Genomic DNA, 16,828 nt, shown 5'->3' on the forward strand with positions numbered 1-16,828 from the left:
TTATTTTAACAATAATAAACACATAGACAGAAAAGAAAATGAGAGTAATTTGAATTTTTCAAATGATTGATATTTGTATAATTTCCACGATTAAAATTTAATTAGTAATATGACACTAAGTTTATGACAGTACTAAATATATTTGTTTTAAATGCTACCAAAGATCATTTTACGACCAGTTTATATATACTATTGTTTATTTTGATGAAATATTAGATCCACAATTTTTGTATACTTACATGATACATTATATAATAACACAAGCATTTTTTGGTTAAACTTAAACTACTCACAATCTGCTTAACCGGAATAAGACTTCTCCACTACAGCCACAATTAACAAATAAAGCCATTTAATTATTTAGTCGTGTTTCTTGTGTTATTACTAATTCATGCAAGCATCCTTTGTTTGGAGGCAATTAAGAAATAATGAACTTCATCTGAAAGTAATTTTTAATTTAAATTACAGGTTTAGCTACAACCCGATCCAATTTTTATAATTTCAAAGCTAAGTATCTTTTATAAAAGACCAACATAGTAATTATCGGTCACAAAAAATAAAACTTCCTTGTAAATAAGTACCAACTAAGAGTGATTAAAGGGTTATCGAAAATATACTGAATTTTGTGTCACTTGATCAATGAATTTTTAAAATTCTGCATCAAACCTATAATTTAGAGATTTTTAATTCATGACGGTACATTTATTTAAGACTTGTTTTCTCTAAATAAAATTTATTTAGTCACTATCTAGCCGTACACACAACACCACAACTTACTGTGTGAATTTTTACCATTTTTTTAGAAAATCACGACAATGGAAAAATTCGATTGGCATAAAAGACTACAGCCGCTGTTATTTTTCTTTAGAATAGTAGGCCTCTGGCCAAAAAAGCAAGAACTTTACAGCTACAACCTCTACACACTATACACTGCTCTGTCGTTTATTTTGTTCGATGTGTGCCACAATCTCTTCCAAGTGGTACAAATGTTTCTGATCCCTATGGATTTAGAAGCTGTGGCTGGATCCCTATTCATCGCAGTCCAAGCAGTGGCAGTTATTAAAGTTTTCGCTTTCATACGGCAGATGAAAATGATTAAAGAGCTAATGCTGAAACTGAACGACGACATCTTTCAACCCAGAACACACGAACAAAGAGTAAGAGTAAGCGCAGCTTTGCAATTTTGGTGGAGGATTTATGTGGGATATCAGTTAACTCTTGCTTGCACTGTAGTTCTATGGAGTAGTTTCCCACTTCTGGATAAATCGTACAAAGAATCTCGTTTGCCATTCGTGGCTTGGTATCCATACGACTACACTAAAAGCCCTCTTTACGAAATCACGTACTTTTATCAAAGTTTTAGTCTGGCTTTTCTCAACGTGTGTAACTCAAACTTAGATATGTTTGCAGTGTGTTTGATGATTTGTATTGGAGCTCAGTGCGATATTTTGTGTGATAATTTGAAAGGACTTGGACATTTGGAGGAAGAAGGAGGCTATAATGATTTTAACAGTGGGTTTTTGGATATTATAAGAGAACACAAAGAAATTCTGATGTATGTAAATTCCTTAATGTGTCACACAAGTAATAATTAATTTTTAGTTTTGTTGCAAAGTTTAATTTGTTTGTCGACAAAATTCTCCTAGCTCAGTTTGTCACCACCGCTAGTTCTTTAGCGCTGTGTTTTTTTCAGCTAACATTAGTAAGAGTGAAATTTCAGTTGACCTTATAAAAATTATGTATTCTAGGTACCTGCATTTAGTAGCGAATTTTTCTCAATAGTAAGCCTCATAATATCTACCACGTCTCAGATTTTTTTATACTGTTGGTACGGAAACGAAATCGACGCTAAGGTACACAATTGTATTTTTTCCCACTCAGAATATATTTTTTGTTTAGAGCAGCAAAATTACGTATTCAGCGTTCAAATCAGGATGGATTGGCACTTCATATGAAGCACAAAGGGCTTTGTTAATTTTTTCCCTGCGAACACAACAGCAAATTACCATTAAAACATTCAATTTGTTTCCGTTATCGCTGGTAACTTTCATGACGGTATGGAGATTTTTTGGGGCGAAAATTTTAGATTTATTGTATAAATTGTAGATTATGAGAACGGCATGGTCATATTTTGTGGTCCTACGGCAAGTGAACGTTCCAGAACAAAATTAATGTTTTATATTAGTTTAACTATAAATTCGACAACGTTTTGAATGAGTATTTTGTTGAGTAAATTTAATATCATATGTAGTTAGAAGAGCTCATGTGTGATTAATTATAAGTAAAAACACAGTATTTTTAGAAAAACTGAAGCATTTTTTGGACTTCAAGAGTAGATGGATCTACTTAAGAAATTAAATCACATAGATCAGCGTTGCATTGTGTATTTAGTTCAAAATTTTGTGTGATGATATCTTACAACAGAAAAATAAAAACGAACATATTGTTAAAGCAGTTTCATTTAAAACGAAAATTGAACAAAAATAGTGTACTTTAGAAGAAATCGGTTACTTTTTCTAGAATTGTGATATTTAAACAAAGATTTTAAGTAGTATAATTACGTCTCTGTTATTCATAGAGATGTGGACCGCAAATTCGTGATTTGGGGAAAATTTCCCATCAGAACTACTTATTTTAGTATCATTTTTATGAATTTGAATTTTGGAAAAAATGGTGGAGACGTCGTAATAATAATTTCTAATTTTATTAATATTTATTTAAAGTATTCTTAGGAAATTTTAATAACAAATAACGCAGGTACATCAGAAGAAATGATTTTAATAAATTTATTTTTTTGAAAAAGAAAAATTTGCCTTATTATCCGGAATACTACTAAACTTTTATTCGTAATCCAACGAATAGTTCTAATCAGAATCAAATAATACTTTAATTTTTTTTAAATATGGTGGAGGAGCCGGGCTAAATTTAAATTTCATTAATATTTATTTCAAGAACTTGTAAGAAACACGATCTTAATATTTAAGCAGAGATTTTAATAAAAATGAATATTTTTTTTTAATCGAGTTTTACCAATATAAATTCATTTTGTGCTTTTTTGACAAATTTGAATTTTTAGCTAAAAATGTTGCAGGCGACGAAATTATTTCTAATTCAAATAATAATACAGGGTAATGAAAAAATGAATGACGAATAAGCACCATGGTCCGTTGTTAAGAAGGCTCCGAAGAAAATGGTTAAAAAATTCCCGAACCAAATTTTTGAGAATGTTAAACTTCAAAATTGGAGAACTAACTTCGAAATTCTAATGTTTTAATGTGAATTTAATAGCAGTGTAGTCTACCGATACAGTTGGTCAAAAATGGCATCTGCCAACCGTAAAAATGACGTTATGGATCGTATACTATATGAAATTAGTATTAAATTATGAATGACTTTTTATTTAACTGTCTATGCAGGGATTTTTTTTTCGAGCTTTTCAGAGCCTTACCATTGATCTTATCCGTAATTTTTTTAATCACCCTGTATTTATTAAAAATATTCTTGAGAAATTTGAGTACTAACGTTCATCAGAAGAAATTGTATATTTATACACTTTAGTGGAGATAAGTGACTCTTTTTCGAAGTGATTTTAGCAAATTTATCTTCTTAAAAGAAGCAAATGGAAATGGACAAACTAAAATTATATTTATACCATTTTGACAAATTTTAATTTCAGGGAAAAATATGGTGGAGGCGCCGGGCAATTTGTAATTTCATTAATATTTATTTAAAGAATTTCTAGGAAACTTGAACAAAAATTAATAAATGTGAGCAAAAATTGTTTATTTCTTCAAGGATCTTAATACTTCACCAGAATAACAAAGTACATAGAGATTTCAAAGATGATTACTTTTGGATAAATTTTGAAAAAAATATCCTTCCAATTAAAAATAAAAATCACCGCTTTTAAAAAATAGTCTATTCTAACACTATTTTCTAAAATTTGGATAAAAAAAGTTGGAGGCGCCGGGATAATTTCTAATTTCAGTAATATTTCCTTCAAGAATTTATAGGCAACTCGAACAAAAATTAATAAATGTGACCAAAAATTGCGTGTTTCTTCAAGCACCTCATCACTTGAGCATAATAACAAAATACACAGAGATTTGAACGATGATCATTTTTGGATAAATTTTGAGAAAACTATTCTTCTAGTTAAAAATAAAAATCATTGTTATTAAAAAATAGACCATTGTAACCCTATTTTGTAAAATTTGGATAAAAAATGGTGGATGCGCCGGGATAATTTCTAATTTCATTAATATTTCCTTCAAGAATTTATAGGCAACTCCAAGAAAAATTAATAAATGTGTCCAAAAATTGCGCGTTTCTTCAAGCACCTCACTACTTGAGCAGAATAACAAAATACACAGAGATTTAAACGATGATCATTTTTGGATAAATTTTGAGAAAACTATTCTTCTAGTTAAAAATAAAAATCACTGTTATTAAAAAATAGACCATTGTAATACTATTTTGTAAAATTTGAATAGAAAATGGTGGATGCGCCGGGATAATTTCCAATTTCATTAATTTTTCCTTAAAGAATTTATAGGCAACTCCAAGAAAAATTAATAAATGTGTCCAAAAATTGCGTGTTTCTTCAAGCACCTCATTATTTGAGCAGAATAACAAAATACACAGAGATTTGAACGATGATCATTTTTGGATAAATTTTGAGAAAACAAGTCTTCTAGTTAAAAATAAAAATCATTGTTATTACAAAATAGACCACTGTAACACTATTTTGTAAAAATTTGGATAAAAAATGGTGGATGCGCCGGGATAATTCCTAATTTCAGTAATATTTCCTTCAAGAATTTATAGTCGCCTCGAAGAAAATTAATAAATGTGACCAAAAGTTGTGTGTTTCTTCAAGCTTCTAATTAGTTGAGCAGAATAACAAAGTACACGGAGATAATATTATTTTTGTAGAAATTTTGAGAAAAATGTCCTTCAAGGTAAAAATAAAAAATCTCTGTTACTCGATGAGAAATAGAGAAAATAAAGATAAGTTTGTGATTTGGAAAAAATGATAAAGAAAAAAAAAACATTGTAACATTATTTTATAAAATTTGATAAAAAATGGTGGAGGCGCCGGAATAATTTTTCTCTTTTAATATTCATTTTAAGAATTTAAATTAATCCTTACTATTAAGATTAGGAAGCATTGTCTGTTTTTTAAATAACTCGATACTTGGACAGAACGATGAAACATCCACAAATTCGAACGAAGTTAGGTCAGAGCTGATTTTGACAAATGTGTTGAAATACAAAAAAATTCGGATCGTTTTTGAAAAATATGGCTTTGTGAAGAACAGAAAAACTGGGTTATTTTACCAAATAAACAAAGTAGAGATATATTCGTGATCTTGAGGAATTGTCCGGTAAGAATGACCTACCTATCTATAAATAGCTAAAAATTTCAAGTTAATCGAAATGGTGCTAAACTAGTCAAACTGGTGCTAAATTCTGGGAAAATTGAAATTTTTGGTATAAAATTTTGGAAGCAGTGATTTCAAGAATTTGCAAAAGACTTGAACAAAAAGTAGAAGAAATGGTACATTTCGAAAAAATTGGTATATGAACGGAAATTAAATGAGGCTTTATAGCACCAATTTTCACAAATTTATTGCCTTGAATAAAAAACCATGTTCATACGTAATTCAACGACATATATTCAAAGTATCCAGAAATTCGTGATCATGAAAAAATGTTCTTTAAAAAAAAAACTAATTTGAATACAAATTTTTCCAAAATTTAGTTTTTAAACAGAAATGGTAGGGACACATGATTCTTTGAATTTGTAATTTGAGTAATAATTTTGTATGTTAGAATAAATGGTGAATTTCTTCAAGAATATTAACTAAATGAAGATAAGTGACAATTTTTTGGAACGATTTTGACAAATATATTCACCTCAATAAAAAAAATCATTTTCATTCGTTGTTCGATGAGATACGGGCGAAATAAGCACGGTCGTGACTTTGAAAACTTTTTCTGTAAGACTTTGACCAAATAATAGGAATTTTAATTGTTTATATAAAAATGGTGCAGGCGCCGGGATATTTACTTTTATTAGTACCGATTTGTTTCAAGAAATTTTAAGTAAACTGAATTACTTCTGATTTACATTCGTCAAAAACGTGTATTCGAAAGGAATATCAAAAATGAGCAAACATAAATAACCCTTTTTCGACTTAGATTACAAATAACGGAAACTTTTAAAAGAAAAAACAAGCAAACATTTCGTTATAAAATACAATTTAAATAATTTTTGCATACTCACTATGTTTTACTGGTAACTCCAACATTTCTGGTTAAATTTAAAAATCATAACCTACACAATCCGAATAAAGCTAATTTCTGCAGCACAATCATAATTCACAAGACAAAGTCATTTAATTAGTTGGTCGTTTTTCGTATGTTATTAGTAATTCAAGTACCCTTTGTGTAGGGAGCAATTAAATAATGCTGGAGGAATTATGAACTTCATCTGAAAATGAATTTTTAATTTAAATTACAGGTCTAATCACCCAATTTCTATATTTGGAAAGTAAAATAAAACCACCGTAGTAATTATCGGTCACAAAAAATAAAACTTCCTGGTAAATAGGTAAAAGCTAATAGTGATAAGGGGTTACTGAAAAAATACTGAATCTTGTATCACTTGATCAATAAATTTTTAAAATTCTGCATCAACCCTACAATTTAGGGATTCTTAATTCATGTCGTTCCCTTTATTTAAGATGTTATTTCTCTGTAAAGTTTTTATTTGCTAAGAAATCAGCAACACACATACAGCATAGTTCATAAGGTCTGTTATCTCCGACTTTATCATATTTTAATGTATTTTTTTTTAGAAAATCTCTAGAATGGATAAATTCGACTGGCATCAGAAAATGAAGACGTTGTTATTTTTCTTTAAAATAGTAGGTCTGTGGCCAAAAAGGCAAGAACTTTACAGCTTCAATCTTTACACAGTGTACACTGTCGTGTCCTTCATTTTATTCGGTTTCTGCCACAATCTCGTCCAAATTATAAAAGTATTCTTAATCCCCATGGATCTTGAAGTTCTCGCTGGAACCCTATTCATTGCATCTCAAACAGTGGCAGCCATGAAAGCTTTCACTTTCATGAGACAAATAAAAATGATTAAAGAGCTGATGTCTAAACTGAATGATGATATTTTTCAACCACGAACACAAGATCAAAGAACAACAGTAGCCTCAAGCTTGCAATTTTGGTGGAGACTTTACGTCGGATATCAAATTGCTCTTGGTAGCACTGTAGTTATGTGGATCAGTTTTCCACTTCTGGATAAATCGTACAAAGAATCACGCTTGCCATTCGTCGCTTGGTATCCATACGACTATACCAAAAGTCCGCTTTACGAAATCACTTACATTTATCAAAGTTTTAGTCTGGTTTTTCTTAACGTGTTTAATTCGAACTTGGACATGTTTTCAGTGTGTTTAATGATTTGTATTGGAGCTCAGTGTGATATTTTGTGTGATAATTTGAAAATGCTTGAACGGTCTGACGAAGATTATAATGGTTTTAACGAGACGTTAGTCGATGTAATCCGAGAACACAAGGAGATTTTGACGTATGTAAATTCACTGTTAATAGAAATAATTATTATATTATTTTTAGTTTTGTTAAAAAGTTTAATATGTTTCTGGACAAAATCCTCTTAGCTCAGTTTCTCACTAGTGCTTCTTCTCTAGCGCTTTGTTTTTTTCAGCTAACATTAGTAATTATGGAATTCTGGTTGTTCATTTGTAAAATATGTATTTTAGATACCTGCATTTAGTAGCGAGTTTTTCTCAATAGTAAGCCTTATAATATCTGTGACGTCTCAAATTTTTTTATATTGTTGGTATGGAAATGAAATAGAAGTTAAGGTACGTTGTTGTTTTTTCGTAACCAAAATTATATATATTTTTTTGTTTAGAGCAGCAAAATTACGTATTCGGGGTTCGAATCTGAATGGATTGGAACCTCTTCTACAGCACGACAAACTTTGGTAATTTTTTTCTTGCGAACCCAGCGGAAAATCACAATTAGGACATTTAATTTGTTTCCATTATCGTTAGGAAGTTTTATGTCGGTATGGTGTTTCCTTGTAGTAAAAATTTTGAGTTTATTGTAAAAATTTCAGATTATGAGAACAGCGTGGTCTTATTTTGCTGTATTGCGACAAGTAAATGTTCCAGAACAACAGTGAGTCCGAGCTTAAATTAAAATTGATAATAGTTTTTGTCCTTATTTTTATCTGAATAAACATGATAAATGTATCGGTTAATTAACTCACACAGACCATCGTTGCATACTTAATTTAGTTAGTAATTTAGGGGAATGTTTGCTGTACAAGTTTGGTCCACTGATTACAAGCAAAAGGTATAACGAATGCATACTAATTCATTAATCAACATTTATTCGTTCATCGCCTCCCAAAAGTTGATGACGTAATTTCAAAATTTTAGGGGTCATCATGAAAAAATTAAATTTGATAAGTTTTCGAAGTTGCATTTGTTCGACTGTACTTTAGAAAGTTCTGTAGAAATAACCTTCGACCATTCTTTTAATACTGGCTACACAGTGTGTAAAATATTGCGTGCTAATTTTAAAGCTTAGGTTAAAAAGAAAAAAGAAACGAATGAAGTCTTCATGTATAAATGAAATTTTATACTGAATTAATTTACGCAAAAACGTTCATAAATTTTAGTCTCACAATACAGATTGTAGCGAATCACAACAGTGGAATTTATTAGGATTAATTGTAGTGGGTGGAATTAACGAAACATTATTTCAATTGGTTAACGATTTATATTCATTAAACGAATAAACAATGAGCAGTATCTTAAAAATCGTTTTTTTTTTGTTAAAAATTAATAAAAAAAATCATTAGATCTGCATGAAGTAGGCCATCCACGTTGGCCATAAATAATTGATAGGTGGAAGGTTTATCTAATAAGTGATGCAACTAAATAATCAATAATTGATGTATCAAAGAATTCTGCATACTGACAAAGGGTTGGTATCAGTTTTTAATTTTTAATGAAGCGTTTGCTGGCATTTCCTCATACATGTTTATGTGATGTAGGCGGCCATCAGTATATATAGGAAAAAATGCATGTAGAAATTCAGTTTTAGTTGCGACGTTGTAACAGCAGAAAATATTTTAACACATAACTGTTGTTTTAATACAGAGAAGCTTCATGCGTCGAAGAAAATAAGTACAGCAGAAGGTATAAAACACGTAAGTTAGTTGTTTATTTGGTAATGGTAAGCAGCTTTAATATCTTGTATAAAAGCCATAAGTTCAAAATTTACGGTAAAAATATTTTGTAATTAAATTTAGTTGAGAATTTTTGTCTTAAGTTTGCTTCTTAATTTACTTGAGATGTTTTCTTTGGTGCGTTCACACAGTTTTATAAAAAATAATTTCAGCAATAGTGAAGCTTCTGAAATTTTACACAATATTGTCAAACCGTTTATATGCAGACATTATTTTTTCTCCATTCATTATTTTGTCTTAACAGAATATGTATTACTAAATTAGGAAACGCTTCTTAAGAGCTACCTGTAACAAATGGACTTATTAAAAACTATAAATTTTCCTAGTAAAGTACTCGCTTTTTCTCTTTCTTAATCATTCATTTCAATTGCTCATTTTTAATTGTTTGAAATCCTATGATCTCAGTTTTGGTAACTTTACAACAAAAGTTAATTACACGGTTGCTGCTCGATCTATCTAACCAAATACGAACGTAGCATTTTTTTTTAATATCTGAGTGATAATTGTGTTATATTAAAAAAAGCATTAGGGCCGTCAGGCATTTATCAGCTGCAAGTTGAGTGGAAGGTGCGTACTTAAAGCAAAGATGTATTTAATTAACTTTATTTTCAGATTTTCAGCCAAGTTGAAGCAAAATTTCGGCAAGTCGATATGAATAAATTTGCATTGTTGTTAATGTTGCTAAACATCGCTGCAACAGTTCCGGATATTTTAGAACTACTACAAGTGTGTAGTGTCATACAATTTCCACAACTGGTTGGCCGGAAAAACGACACTGATTTGAAGTTAAAATTCTGCCTAGTGTTATACGAAGCGCCACATTTAATACTTTCAGTTCAATATTGCCTAAATTGTGAGGCCTACTTAAGTAAATTTTCATATAACTTGAAGACTAATTCTTGTAGGAGCAATGCAAGCAGTAAGAATAATCTTGCTCTTTCGTTAGTACTTTTAGCACAAAAATTAGAGATCTACATAATAAGTTAGGACCAACACGTTTATTATGTTATAAAGGTAATATGAAGATATTTGTTTAAATAACTACAATTTTAAAGAAATTGGAGTATTTGTTGAATTTTCATTCTTTATATATTATATATAGAGATTATGGTATCATATTGTAAACTAATTAGTCTTAATACTAAGTAATAGTTTTCAAAATTGGTTGTTTTTGTTCAGTTTTTTAAGGCAACTTATTTTTAAATAAAAAAAGCACGAAGTTCATCTTAAACTATGTAGTAAAATTTCCTAGTAAGTGTGATTTTAACTGGAATGCGACATTTATGATATCTTAAACTGAGATTATTTTGTAGATTTTTTTCCGCGCAATGTATTTATATTATTATTAAATAAATATTATTAAACTAGAAAATTTATCGCAAGATCTGTAATAAACAATTTTGCTTTGTTTTTACTTTCTCAAATAAGCATGTGTCAATAAGTAGTTTGTAAAATAATTGTTTCTAAAAAAGTGACAAAGCTATTGAAATAGATAACAATAGTTTTCTAAAATTGTGTGAAGAAATATGCACAAAACTGTAAAATAAATGTCACAAGTAAGTTATTAACTTATTACTTAATATCGCTGAGATTTATTGCAAATTTGTGTAAGTATATATCCAAAATAAATTTATAATCATACAATGTTATGAGTTTAATAGTGAGTCATCACAACTGCAATTTTGAATTAATTGTAAATCACTTACCCCATTTTATTTCAATTTTTGATTATTTTTTGGACCGGAAAATCGGTTGTCATAATTAACGCATTTTATTCGACGCTTCAACACAGATTTATAAAATATCTCCTCTTTTATATCTACAGTCGTCATTCACAAAATATGTATTATTGAATTATGGAACGCTTTTTAAGGGCTACCTGTAACAAATGGAGTTATTAAAAATTATAAATTCTTCTAGTAAAGTAGTCGCTTTTTCTATCTCTTAATCATTCATTTCAATTGCTCATTTTTAATTGATCGCAATCCTTTGATCTCAGCTTTGGTAACTGCCTTAATCAATTATTTATATTTCTTCTTATAATTAATATTACAACAAAAGGAAAAAGTTAATTACACGATTCCAGCTCGATCTACGATTCTTGATCCAACTAGCATTTTTTCTTTAAATATTTCAGTGATTATTGTGTTATATTAAAAAAAGCACTAGGGCCGTCAGGCACTTGTCAGCTGAAAGTTGAGTAGAAGGTATGTACTTAAAGCAAATATGTATTTAGTTAATTTTGTTTTCAGATTTTCAGCTAAGTTGAAGCAAAATTTCGTCGATATGAATAAATTTGCATTATTGTTAATATTGCTAAACATCACTGCAGCAGTTATGGATATTTTAGAACTACTACAGGTTTCTAGTGTCATACAATTACCACAACTGGTGTGTCGAAATTTTGGGCGGAAAGGTTTTACTCAAAAGGACACTGATTTGAAGCTAAAATTGTGCGTTGTGTTATACGAAGCGTCAGATTTAAAATTTTCAATTGAATATTGCCTAAATTGTGACGCCTACTATAGTAAATTTTCATGTAAGTTGGAAACTAATATTTGTAGGAGCAGTACAAATAGTAACGTTAATCTTGGCATTTCGTTAGTATTTTTAGGACAAAAATTTGAGATTTACATAATAAGTTAGGACTAACATGTTCATTATGTTATAAATGTAATATGAAGATATTTGTTTAAATAACTACAATTTTAAAGAAATTGAAGTATAATAGTTTTCAAAATTTGGTTGTTTACGTTCAGTTTTTTAAGGCAAGTTATATAAAAAAAGCAAGTTCATATCAAACTATGCAGCAAAATTTTCCAATATTTTGTAGATTTTTTTCTGTGAAATGTATTTATTATTATACGTTTTTGTGTAATATTCTGCAATGTCAATAAATTATTACCCATAAAAATGACTTCTTTTTCACCTTTTTGTATTAAAACATTCATTAAAATTTTAGGACTGACGAGAAACCAAATTAATCATAAAGTTATTAAGAGTTTTTGCTTTTGAAAGTGCACACTTTTTTAATGTTTTTAAGTTAAATTTTGTATTTAAAATTATTTTTGAATTTTTAACGTTAAATGGATTAGTAAATAATTAAACAATTAATTACTTAGATAAGATTCTAGTATAGCGTATAAAAAAATGAAAAGAAGTTTTTGTAGCTCGTTATATATTCCTGTTTTTTCTTTCAATTAATATTAATAGGTCTTTGTTGTACTGAATTTGTTTCATTTATTTAAGGTGCCGACATCCCTCTATTAAAACTCGTGGTGGTGGCGGCAACATTATCACCTGAATCAGTCACCAAATCTTGAACAACTAGAATGGATTTCTTTAACTGGAACCTCATGTTTGAGCCAACGATTTCCTCCTTAAGAATCGTTGGTTTGTGGCCAAAATACGATTCATACAAAATTGACGCATACAGCGTGTATGCTGTAATAAGTGTGTCGTTCTTCATGTACGCTAATACATTTTTTCAAGCAATAAATATTTTTATAGTTGAAATGGACATTCAAGCTTTGGCTGCAACTATCTTCGTTGCTGAGCACATTGTTGCAGTTTTGAAAATATCGGGCTTATTGCAGAATCTGAAAAAAATTAAGAACCTTATGAAACAACTTAACAGGGAAACTTTTCAGCCCAAAAGCTCAACTCAGCTGAGAATGGTCGAACAATATTTACAAATGTGGAAGATGTTCTATTTGATTTATCAGTGTGGTGTTTTGGCGTTGGGAATTTTCTGGTTAACTAAACCAATTTTGGACAAGTCTTATAAGAGCTATGAGTTGCCGTTTTTTGCTTGGTATCCGGTGGATGTTAAGACGTCCCCTTTTTACCAGATTGTTTATTTGTATCAGTGTGTTGCGTTGTTTTATATTGCTCTGGCACATATGCAACTTGATTTGTTGTCTACTGGTTTGATGGTGTATATAGGAATTCAGTGTGATATTTTGTGCGATAGTTTAACACATGTTACGTGTTTATCTGAATTAATGGAGTGTATTAAGCATCACAAGAAAATTCTGAGGTAAGATGATCACTATCATGTTTTCAGCGTTATAAAAAACGATTTTAAGATTTTCGACAGATTTTAACGCTTTCTTGGGAAACATAATTGTGGCACAGTTTGCCACAAGCGTGGCGACTATAGCTTTGGGTTTGTTTAAGTTGAGTCTAGTGAGTATTAACACTAGAAAAAATATACCAACATAAACAATATTTGCAGGCTGTCCCCGGAAGTGCTGAATTTTATACTCTAGTCTCATTTGCTTTGACGACGACTTTAGAATTATTTTTATATTGTTGGGTTGGAAACGAAGTGGAAATTAAGGTATTTATCAAAAATATAAATTTTTGGAAATTGTACATTTTTTTATAGAGCAGTAAAGTTCCTATTGCTGCCTGGAATTCCAGATGGATTGGTAAATCCATACGGATGCAAAAAACTGTATTATTTTTCCTAATGAGAACCCAGAAGGAACTGACCATAAATGCATACAATTTGTTTCCACTATCACTGCGCACTTTCATGGGAGTAAATGCCAAGAAATAAAAATTGTAATGTGTGTTTATTAATTTGTTTCATTTTAGATAATGCGAAGTTCGTGGTCCTATTTTGCCGTTTTGAGGCAAATGAATTCTCCTCAAGCTTAAATTAGTCGTTAAGTCTTTACATATTTGCTTTTACACACAAAATCACAACAGCAAATTTAATAAATGAGTCAAAAATCAGCAAAAACCAATTATGTTTATCCCTTTTTCCCAAATAACGATATTTGTGTATCTCTATTGCTTAATTATATGCTGTATTTTCTGATAATAATTAAAGAACAATGATAATGCAATAGATGTACATTTATTACTTTATTTCACCAAATTGGTTTCATTTATTTTGTTAAATTATGTCAAAATTATCACTAATATACCGACCGACAAAAAAATCGGCCATCGTGAAATATTTCCAAAACCACTTTAAAAATTGTTCATTTAAATAGTGATTGTTATTTCATTAAAAACCATTCTCTGATGGCATAGGGTGTACAAATTAGGTAAAAAAGAGACAAATAAATAGAGAATTAAATTTAATTTAAGAAAGCAATTGAAACAGTACAGCATTTCAGGGTGGCCGGTTATTTTGCCGGCTAGTATATTATGTTTGTTGTTGATTTAATTAATGCAGTATCATGTGTAGCTGAGTTCGAAGTTATGTTCCATATTTTGGAAAGATGTAGTTATATATTTTTAAGTATTAGTTGCTTGTTTGATAGAAGAAAATGTAGCGAAAACGCATGTGTTTTATTAATTCATAATGTTGTACATAAATGACATTTCCGGGTTGGCAGCTATCATCGATTAAATTTTAGGTTAATTGTAGACGTATGTCACAATGTTTATAAAAAGTCAAGTCAAGTCTTTTTAATGTTCTACCATCCTCAATTAGTTCCTGTGAAATGTTTTATGCAACTGATGAATATTTTGCTTCTGTTAACATATCATAATGTCTTATTAATTTTATTGTATACTTTATGCGTATGTTCTTTGTTTATTGTGTAGTGTATTTTTTCATGTATTTTTCTTTTTCACGTATTTTTTTCTTTACTGTAACAAATCGATAGGTACCTGATTCGTGTATGCATTGTGTAGTATAAAACACCAATAAATTTATTATTAATAATTTACTTTGATACTATTTTTCAGTGAGGCCAATATTGTGAAATTATAATGTAAAATTAAGCAAAAATTATCAAACTGTGGTATAAATAAAATATACGGGGTGTTATGAAAAAATAAATTATTACAAATTTTCAAATATAATATTTCAGCTGTTTCAAATAGAACACCTTGGAATTTAAAGGTGTATTTTTGTTCTCTATTTGTTTTGTAGAATAATTTCTATATTTAAAATTTAATAATTACTGCAATTTTCAATTTTGTGAAAGACGCACTGACATATTGAAAAAATGGAATAAGATGCGATATTAAAATACAGGGTGTTTTATTTGAAAAATTGAATGATTGATATTGGAAAGTTGTAACGTCTTAGATTCTTCATAAATACCCTGTATATTAAAATTTGGTTTAATTTGGACCATAACAACCGCGTAATTCTGTTTATCGCCCCATAAAATTTTGTAACACCCTTGTATCGGTAAAAAATTCAAGAAGACTGGAATACATTATGATTGTAAAGCCTAGGCTAATGAGAAAATGTAGAAATATATAGAGTTCTATTAAAAAAAAATAATAATAAGTTTTGTTAAGCCTCAGAAACAAAAGACTCTGTATAGTCGAAAATAATTTTAATTTACGCTACTCAAAAACTGTACAACTTTAGTCTCAGACTTTTTTTCATTTTGTATATTTTGTTCGTTGGTTACCAAGTTTCAAGTTTCTAAAATACAAATCAACAATTTCAATTTTTTTTCATACTGAAGTATAGTTCATCAAATCAAGTTTATTTGAAAAATTGTAAAATTTGATTTTGCCAAATTATATTTGTTTTGTGATCACCGAGATAAGCTAAAAAAATATAGGTAATATAAAATACCAGTCACTGCCTAAGAAAAAAAGTAACCCGTGAAGAGGGTAAAAATTCAAGGCAGATTCATAAATTACAAGTACAGAAGTAAAACAAAAGTTTGAGGTGACGTCATCAAATTGTTCGACTGGACGATTACACAAATTTTGTTTATCGTTTTACTATCAAGACTTATTACTTCCCGCGCGTAAGCAAAGGAAGTATTGTAATCGAGTCCGTTGGCCGATTCTCTACTTTTACCTTTTCTCGATCTTTCATGACCCCTAGAAGACGAAGAAATAGGTCTCCCATTTCCGTCTGTCTGTCCGTCTGTCCGTCTGTCTGCCGTCCCGGAATTTTATTATACAGATAATCTCCGAAAGTACTGGACCGATTGTTGTGAAATTTTGTAGTTATATTAGGAATATCATGTAGATGGTAAAACGCTAACCAAAATTTGTCTAATCATCCCCACCACTAATGCGATGACGTCACTTCAAAATTGTACATAGTAAATGGGTCTTAAATTGTATAAAATAACTTAGTCCTACACATGTAGTTTACGACTCCGAATTGAGTTTTTACCCGAAACGTCCAGATTTTTGGAAAAAAAATCAAAATTATAGAACAACATTTTGCAATTTATTTTTGAATCTGCTAATCCGAATGTTTTGAAATATTGCAGATGTTTTAAGGCTCTAAAGAGTATCATAAATCTTTAGTCAAAATATATTTGGTTATCCCATCCAAAAACTTGATGACGTCAGCTCAAAAGTTTGCCAAACAAATCCTATCTAAAATGTACAAAATATGATGTGTCTGTACTTGTGATATATATCTCCATTCATATTTTTTGAATCTGCATATACAGGGTGACTCAAAAAAAAAATGAATGCGCAAAATTTATTTTACTGCTTTACTCGGGAACTACAAAACCGAATGCTTTGAAATCTTGAAGATGTTTTAAAATTATAATAAGCATGGTAATTTTTTTA

The 16,828-nt window shown here is 29.6% G+C and overlaps 3 protein-coding genes across 3 annotated transcripts; all 3 read left to right on the plus strand.

Moving 5' to 3' along the window:
* The first annotated feature begins 815 nt into the window (after positions 1-815).
* Positions 816-1,595, plus strand: LOC135139656 (odorant receptor Or1-like). Its single transcript, XM_064069958.1, has one exon. It carries the CDS (start codon positions 816-818, stop codon positions 1,593-1,595), a length of 780 nt encoding a protein of 259 aa, XP_063926028.1.
* Positions 1,596-7,061: 5,466 nt separating this feature from the next.
* On the plus strand, positions 7,062-12,288 carry LOC135139657 (odorant receptor Or1-like). The gene is made up of 2 exons (XM_064069959.1): positions 7,062-7,609; positions 12,267-12,288. Exons 1-2 carry the CDS (start codon positions 7,062-7,064, stop codon positions 12,286-12,288), a joined length of 570 nt encoding a protein of 189 aa, XP_063926029.1.
* Positions 12,289-12,819: 531 nt separating this feature from the next.
* LOC135139658 (odorant receptor Or2-like) lies at positions 12,820-13,969 on the plus strand. The gene is made up of 4 exons (XM_064069960.1): positions 12,820-13,343; positions 13,393-13,492; positions 13,542-13,646; positions 13,907-13,969. The coding sequence occupies exons 1-4, from the start codon at positions 12,820-12,822 to the stop codon at positions 13,967-13,969; spliced, it is 792 nt and encodes a 263-aa protein (XP_063926030.1).
* The last annotated feature ends 2,859 nt before the right edge of the window (positions 13,970-16,828 follow it).

The sequence above is a fragment of the Zophobas morio genome, unplaced genomic scaffold (genome assembly GCF_036711695.1).
Source record: "Zophobas morio isolate AGI-343-1 ecotype UQ-CSIRO unplaced genomic scaffold, CSIRO_AGI_Zmor_V1 ptg000031l, whole genome shotgun sequence".
Lineage (NCBI taxonomy): Eukaryota > Metazoa > Arthropoda > Insecta > Coleoptera > Tenebrionidae > Zophobas > Zophobas morio.